The 17382-nt window shown below is 37.9% G+C and overlaps 1 protein-coding gene across 1 annotated transcript in view; it reads right to left on the reverse strand.

Annotated features, from left to right (window-relative positions):
- SYNE1 (spectrin repeat containing nuclear envelope protein 1) overlaps window positions 1-17382 on the reverse strand; it is a gene marked incomplete at its 5' end in the record, with an annotated part of 342823 nt that overhangs the window by 169130 nt on the left and 156311 nt on the right. Inside the window, 12 exons of the mRNA XM_081315102.1 lie at window positions 623-790; window positions 1143-1295; window positions 2168-2494; window positions 2755-2925; window positions 7243-7398; window positions 8674-8991; window positions 10559-10723; window positions 11059-11202; window positions 13404-13557; window positions 14264-14436; window positions 15605-15769; window positions 17021-17176. Of these exons, the coding sequence (XP_081171228.1) occupies window positions 623-790; window positions 1143-1295; window positions 2168-2494; window positions 2755-2925; window positions 7243-7398; window positions 8674-8991; window positions 10559-10723; window positions 11059-11202; window positions 13404-13557; window positions 14264-14436; window positions 15605-15769; window positions 17021-17176 (2250 nt within the window). The remainder of the gene's footprint in view (window positions 1-622; window positions 791-1142; window positions 1296-2167; window positions 2495-2754; window positions 2926-7242; window positions 7399-8673; window positions 8992-10558; window positions 10724-11058; window positions 11203-13403; window positions 13558-14263; window positions 14437-15604; window positions 15770-17020; window positions 17177-17382) is intronic.

Genomic DNA, 17382 nt, shown 5'->3' on the forward strand with positions numbered 1-17382 from the left:
GCCGCGGCGAAAGGACTGGAGATCTTGGGCCATCTGAAGCTCAGGGGGGAGCTGGTTTCACAGGGCTGCTGCTCCCACAGAGAAGGCCCTCCCCCTGGGGGTCGCCAGCCGATATTGTCTAGCCGACGGTACCCTGAGGAGGCCTTCTCTGTGTGAGCGTACTGGGCAATGGGAATTCGTTCCCGGCAGCAGATGGTCCTGCAAGTAACCCGGGCCTAAGCCACGTAGGGCTTTAAAGGTAAGTACCAGCACCTTAAATCTCACCCGGAGGGCAACCGGTAACCAATGCAGCTCACGCAGGAGGGGTGTAATATGGGAGTATCGGGGTGCTCCCATCACTACCCGTGCAGCCGCACTTTGCACCAGATATTTCTATATCTGTAGATAGTAATAAAAGTAACTAATTCTTAAAATCTTAATTTGATTTATTTAAATCTTTGCTGCTTTGATTTTTAAAAAAGAGAAAGCTATTTATATAGGATGTATTGTCGATTTTCTTTTTACTGTTAATCTTTGAGAAAGCTTTTCAAAGAAGAGATATGAATGTTAGAAGACTAACAGTTCTTTACTTGATCTACAAACTACAGTAACTATCTCTTCTACTAAAGAATTGTTGACCTACCTTATGACTGGCTAATTGTTGTGTTATCACTTCTAGATCACTGTTCTCCATGAATTCAGGAGTAATCAGCCTGCTGGACATTTGTAATAACCACTTTTCCACTTCCTGTAAGACACTATTGTAGTCTTCATGTTGTTTCATTTTCTCTTCCAAGCTTGCAACCTGTATCTGCATTAACAGAAATCAGGTACCTTTCATTTGTTTCAAGTGACAGTAATCTCAGATCTTCATTCTGAAAAGTTCAACTGTCCAGTTTTCTTACTCATCAGTACGAAAATCCTTTTTTATTTCATTTGTAAATTGCTATCTTGAATAATACATTTTATAGGATGGTTGACTCATCTCTCAATACAAGAACAGGTTCAACACAATTTTAAGAGGTTCAAGAATTACACAGAAAACAGAACACTCTCTTCTAATGAATGAAGTATAGTTAGATTAATGTAAATAATCCATATTACAAACAGAAATTTACTTTTAAGGAAAAATGATTACTATTGCATTGCAGAAAACAATTTACCTTTGCTATGTTGCAAAGCTCCTGGTATTCATTCTGAAGTTTTTGAATATTCTCAGCTACATTAGCATCACTGATCAATTCTAGAAGGCTTTTGCCTTTTTCCACAACAGATCTGATTAAAGGTTCATGGGACAGTATAGTCTGCTGCACTGTCTAAAATTAAAATCCAGTTAGAAATGTTTTAAGAAAAATACAATGTAAAAAAATAAATACAGATGGAAAATCACATTCTATTTATAGGACAGAACTCAACAAAATATATGATATAATCTTAAACAAATAACCTCATTTGAAGTTTGCTCCTTTCAAACCTTTATCCCATATTAACATGAAGGCGATTTCCGATGCTGTTTTTTTCTCATTTTATTTACACACACACACACACGTATATATGAAAAGTAAACAAAGGCAAAAGGGAAAAACTTTATTATTCTCTACTTTTTAAACAAACAAAAGAGTTGTGGTGGCACAGTGGCTAGAATGCAGTACTGCCGGCTAACTCTGCTTGCATTGCCAGGAGTTCAATTCCCTCGATCCTGACCAGCTCAAGTTTGACTCAGCCTTCCATCCTTCCAAGGTCAGTAAAATTGTTGGAGTAATATGCTGTTTCTGTAACCCGCTTAGAGAGGGCTGTAAAGCACTTGAAGTGGTATATACCGGTAAGTCTAAGTGCTATTTCTATTAGGACAAGTGTTTGATTGTTCACAATGTGAAGATTAGTCAGGAAAAAGAAATCTCACTAACCAGCATTACAAAAATAGGGACACTGGAAAGTGTTTGTTGGATCACATTACATGACTGTTGCATGATTGCAGCTTACGGAGACCACTGAAATTTTGTGATGATCTGCTCATTTAATGATTATAACTGATAATACTATGTTTTTAGGATGGGTATTTAATAAGAAAGCATCAGTCAAATTTAGGTTGTCAACTGGATATCTGAAAATATCTCCTGAGAATATTTTAATAATTGGGTTTTTCATTGAAGAATCCTTTCATTTTGTAAGACGACAATACATTTACCTTGTATTTTGATAACTGTGCCTTCTTCTCATATAATTCCATTTTGGGATCCACTGTATTGTGCAGTATGATTTGATAATCTGTTAGCCACTGTGTCTGTACTTTGAACTTATCTAAAAATTCCTTTGTTAAGTGGAGACATTTCTCTAAGGTTGTACATTCCTTTCTGATAGAACAAGTCATTTCATCAAGTTGTTCTACATAATCACTGATTTGTTTCTTTAGTTGTTCAGCTTCATTTTCCTCAGTGTACTTAATAGCTCTCTCTCCCTTCTCACGGGCAGATTTGAGCAAACTATGGCCAACTTCCATGTCACTCATGAGATCCTGTGAGCAAAAAAGGCACAATATTTAAAATTAAAATAAATCATTTGGGCAAATTAAAATAAAATAGCTAAAATAGCTCTATAAATCCAATATTTCTATAAATCAATGCAAAAGTAATTTTCTAACATAGGTAGTTTGAAATCCACTGTTCACAGTTTTCTACAGCCCTGTAGTGCTACAGTCATGATATAAGTATTAGCTTTATAGATATTATAGATATTTATATTAGGTATGCAGTGACAAATTACAACTGAGTTTACCTCAAGTTTCTGCATTTTTTTCTCCATTAATGCTCTGTCTGCTACATCACATTTTGTCACAACATTTCTGAATTTCCTAAGGATAGCTTCAGACCAGTCTTTGTAAATCCTGAAAGCTAGTTCAGATTCTTCCAAACTTCGAATTTCTTCTTCCAGGAATTTTATTTGTTCCTGCAAGCAGATGAGAAGTAAGACATATTATTCATCCATTCCTCGATACTTGCACCTCTATTAAACCTGGAAAATTTTGTATTTATCAATGAAATGCAGTATACAATTGGGAAATCAACTGCTGTTATTAGATTCTTCTTAATACAAACAAGACAATTCTTATGGAATTAGTTGTCTAAGTTTATTCAGACCACCTACTCTGTTTTAGAAGGCAGAATTCTGCCTTGTTTATGCTGACAACTCAATGTCCCTTCATTGTTTGTGTATGTAAAAATGCCTCATATGCTGAAAGGCTAATTGAACTGTTCTTTGATACTAACATAACATTGTCTTGTCCCAATATTGCACACCCTCCTGGTCTGGCATGGATAGATGACCAAAGAAAGCTTATGAATGCAGAGATCTGTACATGCTTCCACTCAAAAGGGACTCCCTGGTCACAGAACACAACATGTATGCAAGTAGTATTTCTTTGCTCAAAAATCTATTCTCAGCATGTTAATTCCAGGCTTAGGGCCAGATAAATGTACAATGAATCTACAGCTACCAATGCGACTGAGAAAACAAGGAGTCCAGTGGTGGGATTCAGCCAGTTCGCACCGGTTCGGTAGAACCGGTAGCTAAATTTTTTTGAGTTCAGAGAACCGGCTGAACCCATGTTGCTTTTGGAAGTCTGTTCTAGTACTCGGAGGCTTGAAGAAGGTTCCCCCAAGCCTAGAACGGCCCGCCAGAAGTGCATTGATGTCACTTCTGGAAGTCCATTCTAGGCCTCGGAGGTCCAGGCTTGCATCCACACAGAGAACCGGATATTAAGGTATTTGAATCCCACCACTGAAGCAGTCCCTTTCATATATAATTACATTTTAAGTCTTGAAAGAATTTGTAACAATGAACTCAATAGATGCTATAAGAATTAATCTGATTTCATCAGAAAACACTGATTATTTTAAATCACCATTTCTACAGGTAACCCTTGACTTACGACCACAATTGAGCCCAAAATTTCTTTGCTAAGCAAGACAGTTGTTAAGTGACAGTTGTTGTTTTTTTTATTGAAAAGTTTTAAAATACATTTTGTCTTTAACAATCCCCCCTCCCCCCTCCCCCTCCCCTACCTATCCCTCCCTACCCCTCCCCCTCTCCCCCCCCCCGACTTCCCAGAGCTAAGTACAAGGTATAAAAACAGAAAACAATCATAAACATCCATATGCTAACAACAATAAACTCTTAAATCTATCGCCCTCTAGCTCATATAAGATAACTACAAACAATATTAATATTACATATAAAAAGAAATATTAATATTACAAATAAAGTAGAAAAGAAAAAGAGGAAAACAGAAAAAGAGCTTTACTCAAAATAAATTTTCTTAATCCCAGTCCTTATTCATATTAATTTCAAAAAAAAAAGAAAAGAAAAAAAAACTTTCACCTGCTATTTGCATTCTCCCACCTTTCTCTAATTTCCAAACAAATTCTCAGTTACGCGCCAAAAGCGCCTATCTCTGTTAATCTTAATAATCTCCGACCAAACTAAACTATGATCAAAAATAGTTCTTGCATGTATCACGCCAAATGTCTCGTAGTTCCAAATCATCCTTAAGTTCAAATAAAAGTTCAAATAAAAAGAGTATATGTAAAAAAAAAGATTTAGGCAATCTCTAAGACAACTTGTTGTTAATTAGGAGCTTACATACCCATTCTTAGTTCAACACATACTTTAAGTCCATAACCCTAATATACTTTTCTAGCAAGCAAATAACATCAATCTTAAATTGTGTGAAATATTTAAAAAAAAAACTTTCTTTCTCCTCTATAATAATTTTACTCTATTAACATTCTAATCTAAAAATTTAATCAGCAATCTTAACGCCCCAAAACTTTTGGAGCACCTCTGTCATAACCCCCAAAACTTCTTTAGACCGCTCTCCTCCCACATCTTCACTGTAAGCACACTTTAAAGATTCCATAACTTTCTGCTGGTCTTGCTCTTGCTCTCGTCTCGCTCTTCTTAGGGCGGCGCGCGTCATCTTCTGGCCTCCTGCAGCAACCGATGAGACTGTGACTAGATCCCCTCCAACACCATTGTCCTCTGTCTGTCTATCTGCAACATCTTGAAGCTTTCCCACACCGTATCCTTTTGCAGCTTCCAAAGATGATAGGGGGGTTGCTTTTAACACATTACTATAAAAATCACGTGCCTGAGCCACAGTAACCAAACGATGTCTTTTACCTTCGTGCGTCGCCACCAATCCAACTGGAATCTCCCATCTAAACTTAATATCACGTTTCTTAAGTTCCTGTACTAGAAATGCAAAATCTTTCCTTCTCCTTAGGATCTTCAGAGGGATCTCTTTTAAAACCAAAACTTCTTGCTCAGCCACTACCAAATTAGTATCATAAGCAGCTTGAATGACTTCATCTCTAATTACTCTCTTTGTAAAATAGACCACCACATCTCTGGGTAACTTCCTCTGTCTTGCAATCCATGAATTTACACGAAAAACTTTGTCCATATTTCCCTCAATTTCAGATGCTGACTGGCCCAGTACCCCTTCCAGAGCCTCAGAAATCAGCTGCTTTAAATCTTCTTTACCATTCTCCTTTAAACCCCTAATTCTAATAGCATACTGCATCTGATTATACTGAACAAGGCTCAATTCATCGTCCATTTTATCCCTTATATTTTCATTTTCTAATACCTTTGCTTCTAATATAGAGTTCTTTTGACTGAGATCCTCCACTTTTATATCCAGCTGTAGCACACATTCAGCTACGGATTCAACCATAGACAAGATGTCCACCCTCATTGCTCTCAGCTTCTCTTCCATCGTCTTCTCCAATTTCTCCATTTTCTCCTCCATTTTCTCCTCCAGCTTTTTCAACTTTTCATCCATCATATCAGACATCAATTGTGCATGCTTTCCAAGAGCGTCTTTTAAATCCTTAAGCGTCAATACCGGGGGAGATGCAGGAGGAAGCAAAGCTTGCAATGAGGTCTCTTGCACCAGGGAAGACCCCGCATTCCGAAGAGCTTTAGAAGTTTTAGCCGCCATCTTCCCCCACTTTCACTTATTACGCACTTTCACTTTAAAGCTATAAAATCCATTGAGCTAGAGAGTAGAAATAAAGAGTCCACTTCACCTTGACCTCCTGTACCGCTCTGCCTGCATCTTGATAATCAAAAGTATTTCCTTTTGGCAGGGGTGGTTGCTAACGCCTGGCTCTGCTCCAAAAATCCCAGAGCAGAGGCGCTGCGCAGCTCGGAGCAACCCAGGCTTCGGGGGGGCTCATCCTTCAGCCGCCCAAGCTCTCATCTCAGGCGGCCCCGGAGAGCTCAACCCCTACCTGGGGCCTCACCCCCTCCTCTTCTCCCGAGGAGGGGGCTTCAAATCCATCTAAACAGCTGATCGGCGCTGTTTACGATGGAAAAACACAGCTGCGGAGCGGGCAGCCCGAAAATGGCTGTCTTTCAGCGTCGCGTCGCCACCGGAAGTCAAGTGACAGTTGTTAAGTTGTTAAGACTGTGACCTTTCTTGCCACAGTCGTTAAGTATATCATTGCAGTAGTTAAATTAGTAACCTAGTTATTAAGTGAATCTGTCTTTCCTGTTGACCTTGCTTGACAAAAGGTCGCAAGAGGGGATCACATGATCTCAGGACATTGTAACCTTCATAAACAGAAGTCAGTTGCCAAGCATCTGAATTTTGATCACGTGACCATGGGGATGCTGCAACGGTTGTAAATGTGAAAAATAGCCATACGTCACTTTTTTGAGTGTCATTGTAACTTTCAAGAGGTCACTAAATGAACTGTTGTAAGTCGAAGACTAACTTTATTTCCTGAATTGTCACTTCTTATATAAGAAGTATTAGAGCTCTTGCCTTAGAACAGGAGTTGTAAAATAGATGTAAATTATAAAGGCAGATTGAGAGCAGTACAGCAAAATATAAATGACTGAAACTAATTTTAGCCTAACTCTCCAGTTGAATATATTAATAGCTAATGAGTGATCCTTAGCAGTAATATTTAGCTGTATAATTAAATCTTCAGATATACAGAGATAAGAGAAGCATAATGACTAGCCCAGGGGTCTGCAACCTTGACAACTTTAAGACTTGTGTACTTCACCACCCACAGCTGGCTGAGGAATTCTGGAAGCTGAAGTCCACAAGTCTTAAAGTTGTCAAGGTTGCAGATTCCTGGACTAGCCAATCATTCCTAAGAATGAAGCACTTAGAAGTATATCTAAAAAAAAATCACTTAATTTTTTCCAATTAGTATTACACAATGTTTTCAGAACATTTTCATTATTTACCAGTACGTGAAGAACAAGAGTTTGGTATCGAGAAGCAAGTTGAGTTGCTTGTCTTCCCATCCTACTGGAAGTACGAGTTTCCTCCAGGAAATGCTGCGTCAGCAAACCGACTTCTTCAACTTCGTTTTTATAGACTGTTATTTCTTCATGCCAATTCTGAGATAAAGAAATACTTTAAAAATATTTCAGAAATGACATAAATGTGATTTGTAGAACTCTTAAAAGTAACAAAACCATGGAAACATGAATCTCAATTTATACAATGAGGAATTATAAGCTCATGGTTTTAATTTACAGAATATTTATAGGCTATTTATGTTGTGCACACACATTACAGAAAGACAAATGGAAACACACAACACTCTTTTTAGTTGTTAAAAAGAGAACTTGGTGAAGCAGAATCTTGTTGCTGCATAGGTGGAACTAAATATATTTTAACGAAGGTGTTTTTCTTGTTTTATTTTCATATATCAGTCAAGATCTCACAGGTAAATCCAGAAGGTCTAGTCTGTCGACAATATTCCCTTTGTTCTGAAATATTCAAAGATTATTCAATTGACTCATAAAATTTCCCTTTCTTCTTATACCCATAAGACTTTCACACAGCTGATTCTACTGCTTTTTAATGTTTTTTAATGTTTCTACTTTTTCCATCAACATAACCCATTTATCTCTCTATATCTTGAGCCTGTATTAAAAGATACATGATTAATCTGACTTGCTGTCTGGTAAGGAAAAGACCAAACTGTATTACATGGGTACTTTGATGCAAACTAAACTAATCAACATTTCTCAAATTAAAAGAAAATTTCTTTTTTTTTTGTTTTTAGCAATTTGAATTTTGAGGCGCAGTTTTTCTGTATAAAGATTCCTTTATACAAACTGCAAAAAAAAATCAGTAGGAACATTCTGATGTGGTAGTGAGAAAGAAAAACAATATGTTTGGAAAAAGGAAAAAAAAGGATGCAAAAAATCAGTTTCTATTATTTTCCCAAAACAAATACTTTAAAAATAGAGTGGGAGCCCTTATTCTCAATATCTGTATGCTTAATATAGCGGTAGACTAAAGAAACAACAAGGTGGATCAAACCTGAAGTGTACACTTAATACAGCCAAGCTTAATATTTCCTTCCTTCCTTCCTTCCTTCCTTCCTTCCTTCCTTCCTTCCTTCCTTCCTTCCTTCCCTTCCTTCCCTTCCTTCCTCTCTCCTTCCCTCCCTCCGAAAAATATCTCCATATCATGTACTGTATAAATAGGTGATCTATGCTCATAGCAAACAATAATAATGTTTTGTATTTAGCTTAAGAATATAAAGATATCTGTACAGATTGAAATGAATGTCAGCTTTCAGTTGTACGAATGATCAATGACTGCAATAAACAGAAAGACAAACTACTGTAGTTGTACTCATGCTTGTATAATTTCATCACCTTCAGCTGCTGAAGCTGGATTTCCTTTGTGGCTCGGTCAGATTGCCAGCTAGTCCTGATATTAACTTTCTCCTCCAGAGTTTTGAGCCATTGATCCATCTTCAAAAATTTGTTCTCCATTAGTTTTAGTCTGCTTAAGGTAGTATTCAGCTGTATCCTAATGTCAGAAAGGTTGTGTTGGTAGACTGTCCAATCTTGACGAAGAGACTCCAATACTCTTTCCTCCAACTGGGGTGCACCCCATGGGATTATTTCTTCTCTAGCATGGAGTGTTGCATTAAGCAATGCTTGTCCTTCAGCACAATGTACCTGTAATTCCTGAAATGCAAAAGTACAAAATCAATTTTTTTCTTTTCTTTTTTTCTCTAATATTTTTGAACTGACAGAAATATTTGGATTAGACTTATGCAGTTGGTGTTTTTTATTTTGCTGGATTACAGCTTAAAGTAGTTGGCTTGTCTTAAAAAAAACTTGGATTAGCCTAAAGCAGTTGTCTCCCTTCTAAATCTGGATTATAGTCTAAAGCAGTTGTCTTCTTTTTAAATTTTGATTATAGCCTAAAGCAGTTGGCTCCCTTTTAAACTTGGAATATAGCCTAAAATAGTTGGCTCCCTTTTCAACTTGGATTTTAGCCTAAAACAGGTGGCTCTTTTTAAAGTTGGATAATAGCCTATAGCAGTTGGCTTTTTTTCCTTTCTCTTCTCCCTATGGATTTACAAAATTTGCCTAATTGAACAATGAGTGCACCAAACCTCACTAAAATTACAAAAAAACCTCTGCTTCTGCACCCTCTTCTGGAACATCCAGTCCAGCAAGTCATAGTTTTATTGAAGCAATGTTACAACGAGAAAAGGCAAACAACCTCCAAAAAGAGATCCATGCGACCTTACAATTAATTCAAGAAATGATGCGGAAGAATCATCAAGAAACAAAAAGCAATCTTGATAAGCTAAACAAACAAATGCTTCACATAAAAGATACAATTTGAGGTTCACCAACAAATGATCCTTAAAAATGAACAAAGAATTCAGAATGTGGAAGATCAATCAGAAGATACTGGGGGGAAAAATTGAAGCACTAATGACAGAATGAAAGATTAGAACAAGCAAATCAAAACCTAGAAGGAGCAGTCACTGCTTTGGAAATGGAGAAGGCGGTACACATTTGAGATTCCAGAACATACCCGAAGATACTTTACTTACTTTAAGGTTGAAAGAAAAAGAAGAAAGAGAATATTTTCAAACTTGGGACCTATTTTATCAATTATTAGAGAAAAGATTTAGGGATTAGGAATTTAATTTGTATTAGTGAATAAGATACTCAGACAACACGTTTTTGTTGAATAATTATTATTGAACTCTGTTAAAAAATATAATAAAACTTTAAAAAAGAAGAAAACAAGCAAGACCAGAGAGCACCAAGGACCCCACACGTCAACCCTGAGCTACAAATATTCTCCTTTATTAGTTAAGGTAAAATTGTTTCTGTGAATCTCTAAAACTATGGTTATTATTTACAAATTATTTTCAAACCATGCACAGCCCTAGTATCAGAATTTTACATAATATACCCAATTAATGCAAAATACTAGTTTTTATTTGCAAGCTCAAATGGTTGATTGTGCTTAATTTGGAAACAATATAAATTTGTTCAGAATAAGGTAATGATTTTTGTATGCTCTAGACAACTTTAAAACTTTAAAATACAGCCTAACAAAGACCAACAAGTTTGTAGAATGTTGCCTTAGCAGTTGATATTAATACTGAAAGAAGACGTATCTGAAAAATAGAATCTAATGCCTGCTCCAAGTTGATTGGAATTTAGAAAACAAAGGATAAACTGCAAGATAATTATTACTGAGACAAACATAGTTTTAAAATTCTACCTGGAGTTCTTGGAGTGTTGCCTCGTATCTCTCTGTATCACCTTCAAGATGTGATAAACAGTTGAGCTTTTCCTGTTCTTTTTCCAACCATACTTCAAAGGCCTTCAAATTCTTTTGGTACTCTTGATGCAAGTGCACATATTCTTCAGCTTTAGTTATTGTTTCCTATTGTTATCAGAAATATCCCATTATGGTGTAAGTTAACAGGCTTTCCTGACATTGACCAAGTACTGCACATAATGGTGGCATTTTATTTCTTTACTGCTTCTCATGTGCTTCAATAAATCAGTGATTAATAAAACAAATAGCTAAGAGGTTAATATGCCAATCTTAGTGCTTAATTTATCAAGTTAACTGACAACATTAATAAAAACGATGCTTTTAACTAAAAGAAATTCAGTCAAAATACACACATGGACACATGGCAAAGAAACAAAGGCATTTCTCTAAGCAATTATATTGAAGGAGAATAAAGATAGCATTGTAAAATGCAGTAATACCATTATTCTGTCTTTGAGAAGCTGATATCTCTCATGAAGATCTTGCAGTTCAAGCTGAGTGACATAATGCTCAGTCATGCCCGTGCTTTTGACTTCAATAGCTTCCAGCAGTGTACTGTGACTAAATATTTCTTCCTTAAGTAACTGTAGAGGACAAATATCAATTTAACCACCTACAATAATATGTAAACAATATACAATCAAGTCCTAACTACAGGAAACAAAAGGATTCACTTTGCCAGGGTCAAAACCCAGTAAGACTTTGCCTACAATCCTGTTATCATAAAGGAACAAAAGGAGGCTAAATAGTAAATGTAGTAATTGTGGTTTTTCTGGAGTCAATCCAAAGCAAAATTCAAATCAACAGTTAACATTCTGGATTGTGAATTAACTGTACTGACCATGAAGAACTCAGAACTTGTGCAAAACAAAACATGGAAGATTTATAGATCTCTAGAAAGGAACAGCATGTAACAAACATGCACCTAATCACACAGAATATTGCTTGGGGCACGTCTGAAATGGAACTTATGGTGAAGGACCATCCTCTGTTCCTATACATTGCCTTTTATACCTTTTTTCAGTTGCATAGTTAAGTATTTAAATATTTGAATTAAAAAATTCAAATATTTAAAACCTTGCAGCTATCAGCTTTCTTATACATTGCCATTATTTTATCTGTGAACTGTTGAGGATCCTTAGGGATTTGTCAAAACAGTAATAGTAATGCTACCATATTTTCCGGCGTATAAGACGACTTTTTAACCCATGAAAATCATCTCAAAAGTTGGGGGGTCGTCTTATACGCCCAGTCGTCTTATACGCCGGAAAATCAGCGAGCCCGGGAAGGCACGCCCTCCCCTCTCACTGTGGAGGAAGCAGGGCAGACTGGCGTCTGGGGAGCGCCCGTGTGCGCAGGACTGCCCTGCTGGCTCCCACCCGACGCTCTTCCCTCTTGAGGCAGCATCGCTCCCCGGCTCCTAAGGAGTCCTCGGGGATGCTGCCTCAAGAGGGAAGAGCATCGGGTCCTGCCGGCTCCCGCCCGACGCTCTTCCCTCTTGAGGCAGCATCGCTCTCCGGCTCCTAAGGAGTCCTCGGGGATGCTGCCTCAAGAGGGAAGAGCGTCAGGTCCTGCCGGCTCCCGCCCGACGCTCTTCCCTCTTGAGGCAGCATCGCTCCCCGGCTCCTAAGGAGTCCTCGGGGATGCTCCTTAAGGAGTGCTCCTTAACAGCTGGGGAGCGCGTGCGTGCGCAGGACTGCCCTGCCGGCTCCTGCCAGACGCCAGCCTGCCCTGCTTCCTCCACAGTGAGAGGGGAGGGCGTGCCTTCCTGGGCTCGCTGATTTTCCGGCGTATAAGACGAAAAATCTTGAAAATCATCTCAAAAGTTGGGGGGTCGTCTTATACGCCCAGTCGTCTTATACACCGGAAAATACGGTATATTTGTGGATTAAACAATAAGGAGAAGTAAAAATGAATTTAAGTTCTATCCTGAAGATACACATGAAATCAGAACACAAATAAACACTTTTTTAAAGCCTTTTTAATTGGAGATGTTTAAAGAAAATACAGTTTTCACACAGTTGAGAAATTGACTGTAGCATACTAAGAGAAAGCAGCTCCTTAGAGAATATAGTATTTCTCATTCTGCATGGGAATTTTTATTGTATTGTATTGTGTTGTGTTGTATTGTATTTAGCAATAGCAGTGAGACTTATATACCACTTCATAGTGTTTTACAGCCCCCTCTAAGTGGTTTATAGAGCCAGCATATTGTCCACAACAATCTGGGTCTTCATCTTACGGACTTCGAAAAGATGGGAGGCTGAGTCAGCTTTGAGCCACTCAGAATCCAACTCCTGGAGTGAGCAGTGAGTTAGCCTGCAATATTGCATTCTAACCACTGCGCCACCACACCTCAGTATTTCCATCATTATTATTTTTTTAATAAATAATTCAAACTGGCACATATACCTAATATTTTTTCCTTCTCCTATTTTGTCCATAACAACCAACCTGTGTGATGGATTAGGCTGAAAGAGAGTGACTGGGCCAAAGTCACCCGGGTGGCTTTCATGGCTTTTCATGGCTAAGGCAGGATTTGAGCTTAGTTAGTCTTTTTGCTTTCTAGCCTGGTGCCCAGGGCTTTTTTTCCTCATAGAACGCTCAGAACGGAGTTCCGGCACCTTTTTTGGATGGAACCTTGTAGGGTAGGCAAGGCAGGTTGTATGACACGTGTGAGTTCCGGCACCTTTTTCTTTTACAAAAAAAGCACTGCTGGTGCCTTAACCACTACAGCAGCTCTACTACTGCAATTATATTTTTTTAGGATAGACTTTCTACAAACCTTAGATTTGCTGAGTGAAGATTTTTTTCCCCTCAGTTCAGAATACTGTCTTTCTGAGGCATTCATAATTGCTTCTACTTTGTCCATCCAACTAGTAAACTGCTGAACATCATCTTGGTAGCTTGTCCACTTGGAAAGAGCCCCTTCGAGCTGGCTGAAATGTTAAAAGTAATCCATATACTTAGTTCTGTATAATTCAGTAACCTAGTTCCAATTACATTATCAACAAATGGTGCTAATTATTTTATATATACTAAGAATACATTGTGCATTATATAGGGATACACAAGGAATTCATAAGGAGTACTTTACATTAAAGAACTATTTAAAGCAACTCTGCTATTTGCAAGGCTCTTAGGGTTATTTTGAAATAACCTCCCTGTCCTGGCTGTCTCTTATGTGTCTATACAAGCCTAGCTACGTCACTTATCTGACATCCCCAAGTGTTTGGTCTTTTAATGAAATAGCAAAATCTGTGGAATTGGGGGAAATACCTAAGGAAATTATCATACACAACAAGAAGGAGAAATTTATACCTGATCTCTGATCAGCAACAATTGATTGTTGATACGTGTTGTTTGCCAAAGTTTGAATTTGTATTTTTTTACAAAGAGAAATGGGGGGAAAAAAGACAGCTAAAAACAGCTGTTTCTAACCGTTGTTTGGTGGAATTTTAATATTGTATTGTTTCAACACAGCTGGCAAATAATTTGGGAGATATCTGAGAGGGTCTTGAGGAACCCCCAGGATCCTAGGATCATGCTTAAGAAACACTGATGTAGACTATTCTCTGTAATTTCTTATGCTGAGGTTTGTGCTGTGCATTTTATAAATTCTTTCATAGCCATGTTGTGTTTTACCTTTTGCAGTGGATACACGTAGACAAGAGGGAAGCCCATGTGTCCTTCAGAGTTTTCAGCTGTTGTTCAATCACAGATGCTCCTTCTACTGATGTATTTTGTAAAACAGATTCTCCTCTTGTCACTACCATTTTCATTTGAATTTCTTTCTCTTGCTTCAATGAAAGGATTGCCTGAAAAGCAAAGACAGCCTGTGTCTATTCTTATCGCGCTCCTCTACCTTTTTCCAATTATTTATTTATATATTTGTGTCCCGCCTTAAATTTCTACAAATAACTCAAGGTGGAGAACAATCCAATACATCTCTCTCCTATTTTCTCAAACATTTCCTCACTTTCCTTGCTCTCCACTCTTTTTTAAGAGCTTTCCAAAGTTTCTCTCTCTCTACATAATTTCAAATTTTTGGAATACTAGACAGATGGGTTTTAAAAAATGTTGAGGAAACCGGCAACCTTAATTCCAACTTTTGATTCATCTAGCCCTGCCGTTCTCATGATGTGCTCTGCATATAAGTTAAATAGGCAGGGCGACAGTATACAGCCTTGCCGGTCTTCTTTCCCAATTTTGAACCAATCAGTGGTTCCATGTCCAGTTCTCACTGTTGCTTCTTGACCCGCATATAGGTTTCTCAAGAGACAAATAAGATGGTCTGGTACTCCCATCTCTTTAAGAACTTGTCACAGTTTGTTGTGATCCACACAATCAAAGGCTTTAGCATAGTTAATGAAGCAGAAGTTTTTTCTGGAACTCCCTAGCTTTCTCTATGATCCAGTGTATGTTGGCAATTTGATCTCTAGTTCCTCTGCCTATTTGAAATCCTGCCAGTACTTCTGGTAGTTCTCGATCCACATACCTTTGGAGTCTAGCTTGTAGGAGTTTAAGCATAACTTTACTAGCATGTGAAATGAGTGCAATGGTGTGATAGTTTGAACATTCTTTGGCACTGCCTTTCTTTGGAATTGGAATGTAAACTGATCTTTTCCAATCCTGTGGCCACTGTTGAGTTTTCCAAATTTGCTGGCAAATTGAGTGTAGCACTTTTACTGCATTGTCTTTTAAAATTTTGAATAGCTCAGCTGAAATACTGTCACCTCCACTAGCTTTATTGTTGCTCAGCTTTCCTAAGGCCCACTTCACTTCACATTCTAGGATGTCTGGCTCGAGGTCAGTGACCACCTCATCGTGGTTTTCAGGGACGTTGGAAAGAATACATACATAATTACGTATATAATTACATACAATCCATTTTACACAATTAAAATTATAATATAAATCATGATAATAAAAACATTTAGAATGTAACTCCTAATGTGTGTAGGATTCTTTGACATCTCATCTTACCTCAAGCTTTGTCATTCTATTATCAAGGGCGTTTTTGTCTGCTGTGGGGCAGCAGTAAGAGTCAAGCACCTGAATTGTATCTGCCATCCAGTCCTGAAGCTCCTTTAATCCATGAGAGAACTGTTGGTGCTCTGCTACTATTCTGTCCATTCTGGAGACCTTTTCCTTAAATTCATACAGATGTTAACATTACCAACCATTCAGATAATCTATCATTCCACTAGAGTTGAGAAAAAATCAGAAAGGGAAATCTCAGAAAACTAAGTTCAGAATGAGTAAACGGGCAAAATTTTAACTGCCCCATTTCTTACTGCAGGGAATCCAGAAGTAAAATTTGCTTGGAACTAGAATACTGTACAAGTTTGTTATATCTAATGAACATGGCTGGGTGATTCTTTTGTGTATACTTTTTAAATCCTTCTTGTATTTATAAAAATCACGTGACAAGAAGTTATGGATCTCAGTAAAGATATTGTTTAAAATTACGTATGTATTGAATACACCTGCTAATTATATAGTATGCACATTTTATTTAGTTTTAATATGGATTATTTATCAGGACTGCCCCACCCATGCCAGCAGCGTAGGAATGCTGCAGACCCCATTGGTCAAGGAATTCCAGCAGTCCCGGAGAAGAGCCTTCTCTGCTGTGGCTCCGGCCCTTTGGAACATCTTGCCCCTCCCCCGGGGTGAGATCTGCCCCCACTGTCCTGACCTTCCATAAGTGTCTGAAGAACTGGCTCTGCCAGCTGGCCTGGGGCCCCAATAAGGGAGTTTGACGCTGGTGAGTGATGAACCACTAGCAGATCCCACATTCCTTCACCCGCCAATCCTCCCCTATATATATGGTTTTACTTCTTTTAATGTTGTAAGCTGACCAGAGCTGACTCATGGTGAGATGGACAACAAACAAATTTAATAAATGAAATAAAATAAACTTATATATGAACAGAATGGTAAACTGATGACCCACCCAAGATCTCCATTTTATAAACATTTAGGAAAACATGCATTAAATGAGCAGTGCATTCTTCTTTCTTCTGCTAGTTAGGCCTTGGATTTATTAGTTTACAAGTCCACAATATTACTTTCTCACAAAATGATACCTGTCTATATCCTGTTTCTTAATATATTTCTCTTTATGTAGTCATTTTTTACAGGACCGTTTAATATAACTCTTTAACATGCCCTAAATGTAAAGAAACAAGCCAGTATCAGTAAAATACTGCTTGCTGTATCTTTCTCTCACACCTCATGTTCCCCTCTCATTGGTGTGGAACTAACAATCTTGCCTTCAACCATTCTGGTTTTAAAATACAGATAAGACCATTTCATAAACAGATCTGCAGCATTTCAGAAGGCAGTCTTTTATTTTTTACTAGACTCGTTGCGTAAAAGCACCTACAGGAGCATTACCTTTGTTAGGTTGCTCAGAGCAAGATAGAGAGACGATAGCTGAGAAACTCTGTGCACAAAGTTTTTGCTGGCAGCTTGTTCTTCCCAAAGCTGCTGAGCTTTTTCTTTTAATCTGTTGAGCTGAGGCTCATTACATTTTATTTCTTCAAGGACAGACTGCAAAGCATAAGCACATATTTGTTTAGTACGAATGCGGGGAAAAAAAGCAAGCAGCAAGGCAGGTAGACAGATAGGCATCAGAAAAATTCTGTTAATAGACTTGGACATGCTAAGCCTTTCCTAATGATCAGTTTGACCTGTGGCAATGTGCCATTGTTTCTTCAGAAGGTAGAATAAATTACTTTCCTCAAAATAGTGCTCCA

Source organism: Vipera berus, assembly GCF_964194415.1.
Source record: "Vipera berus genome assembly, chromosome: 1".
Taxonomy (NCBI): Eukaryota; Metazoa; Chordata; class Lepidosauria; order Squamata; family Viperidae; genus Vipera; species Vipera berus.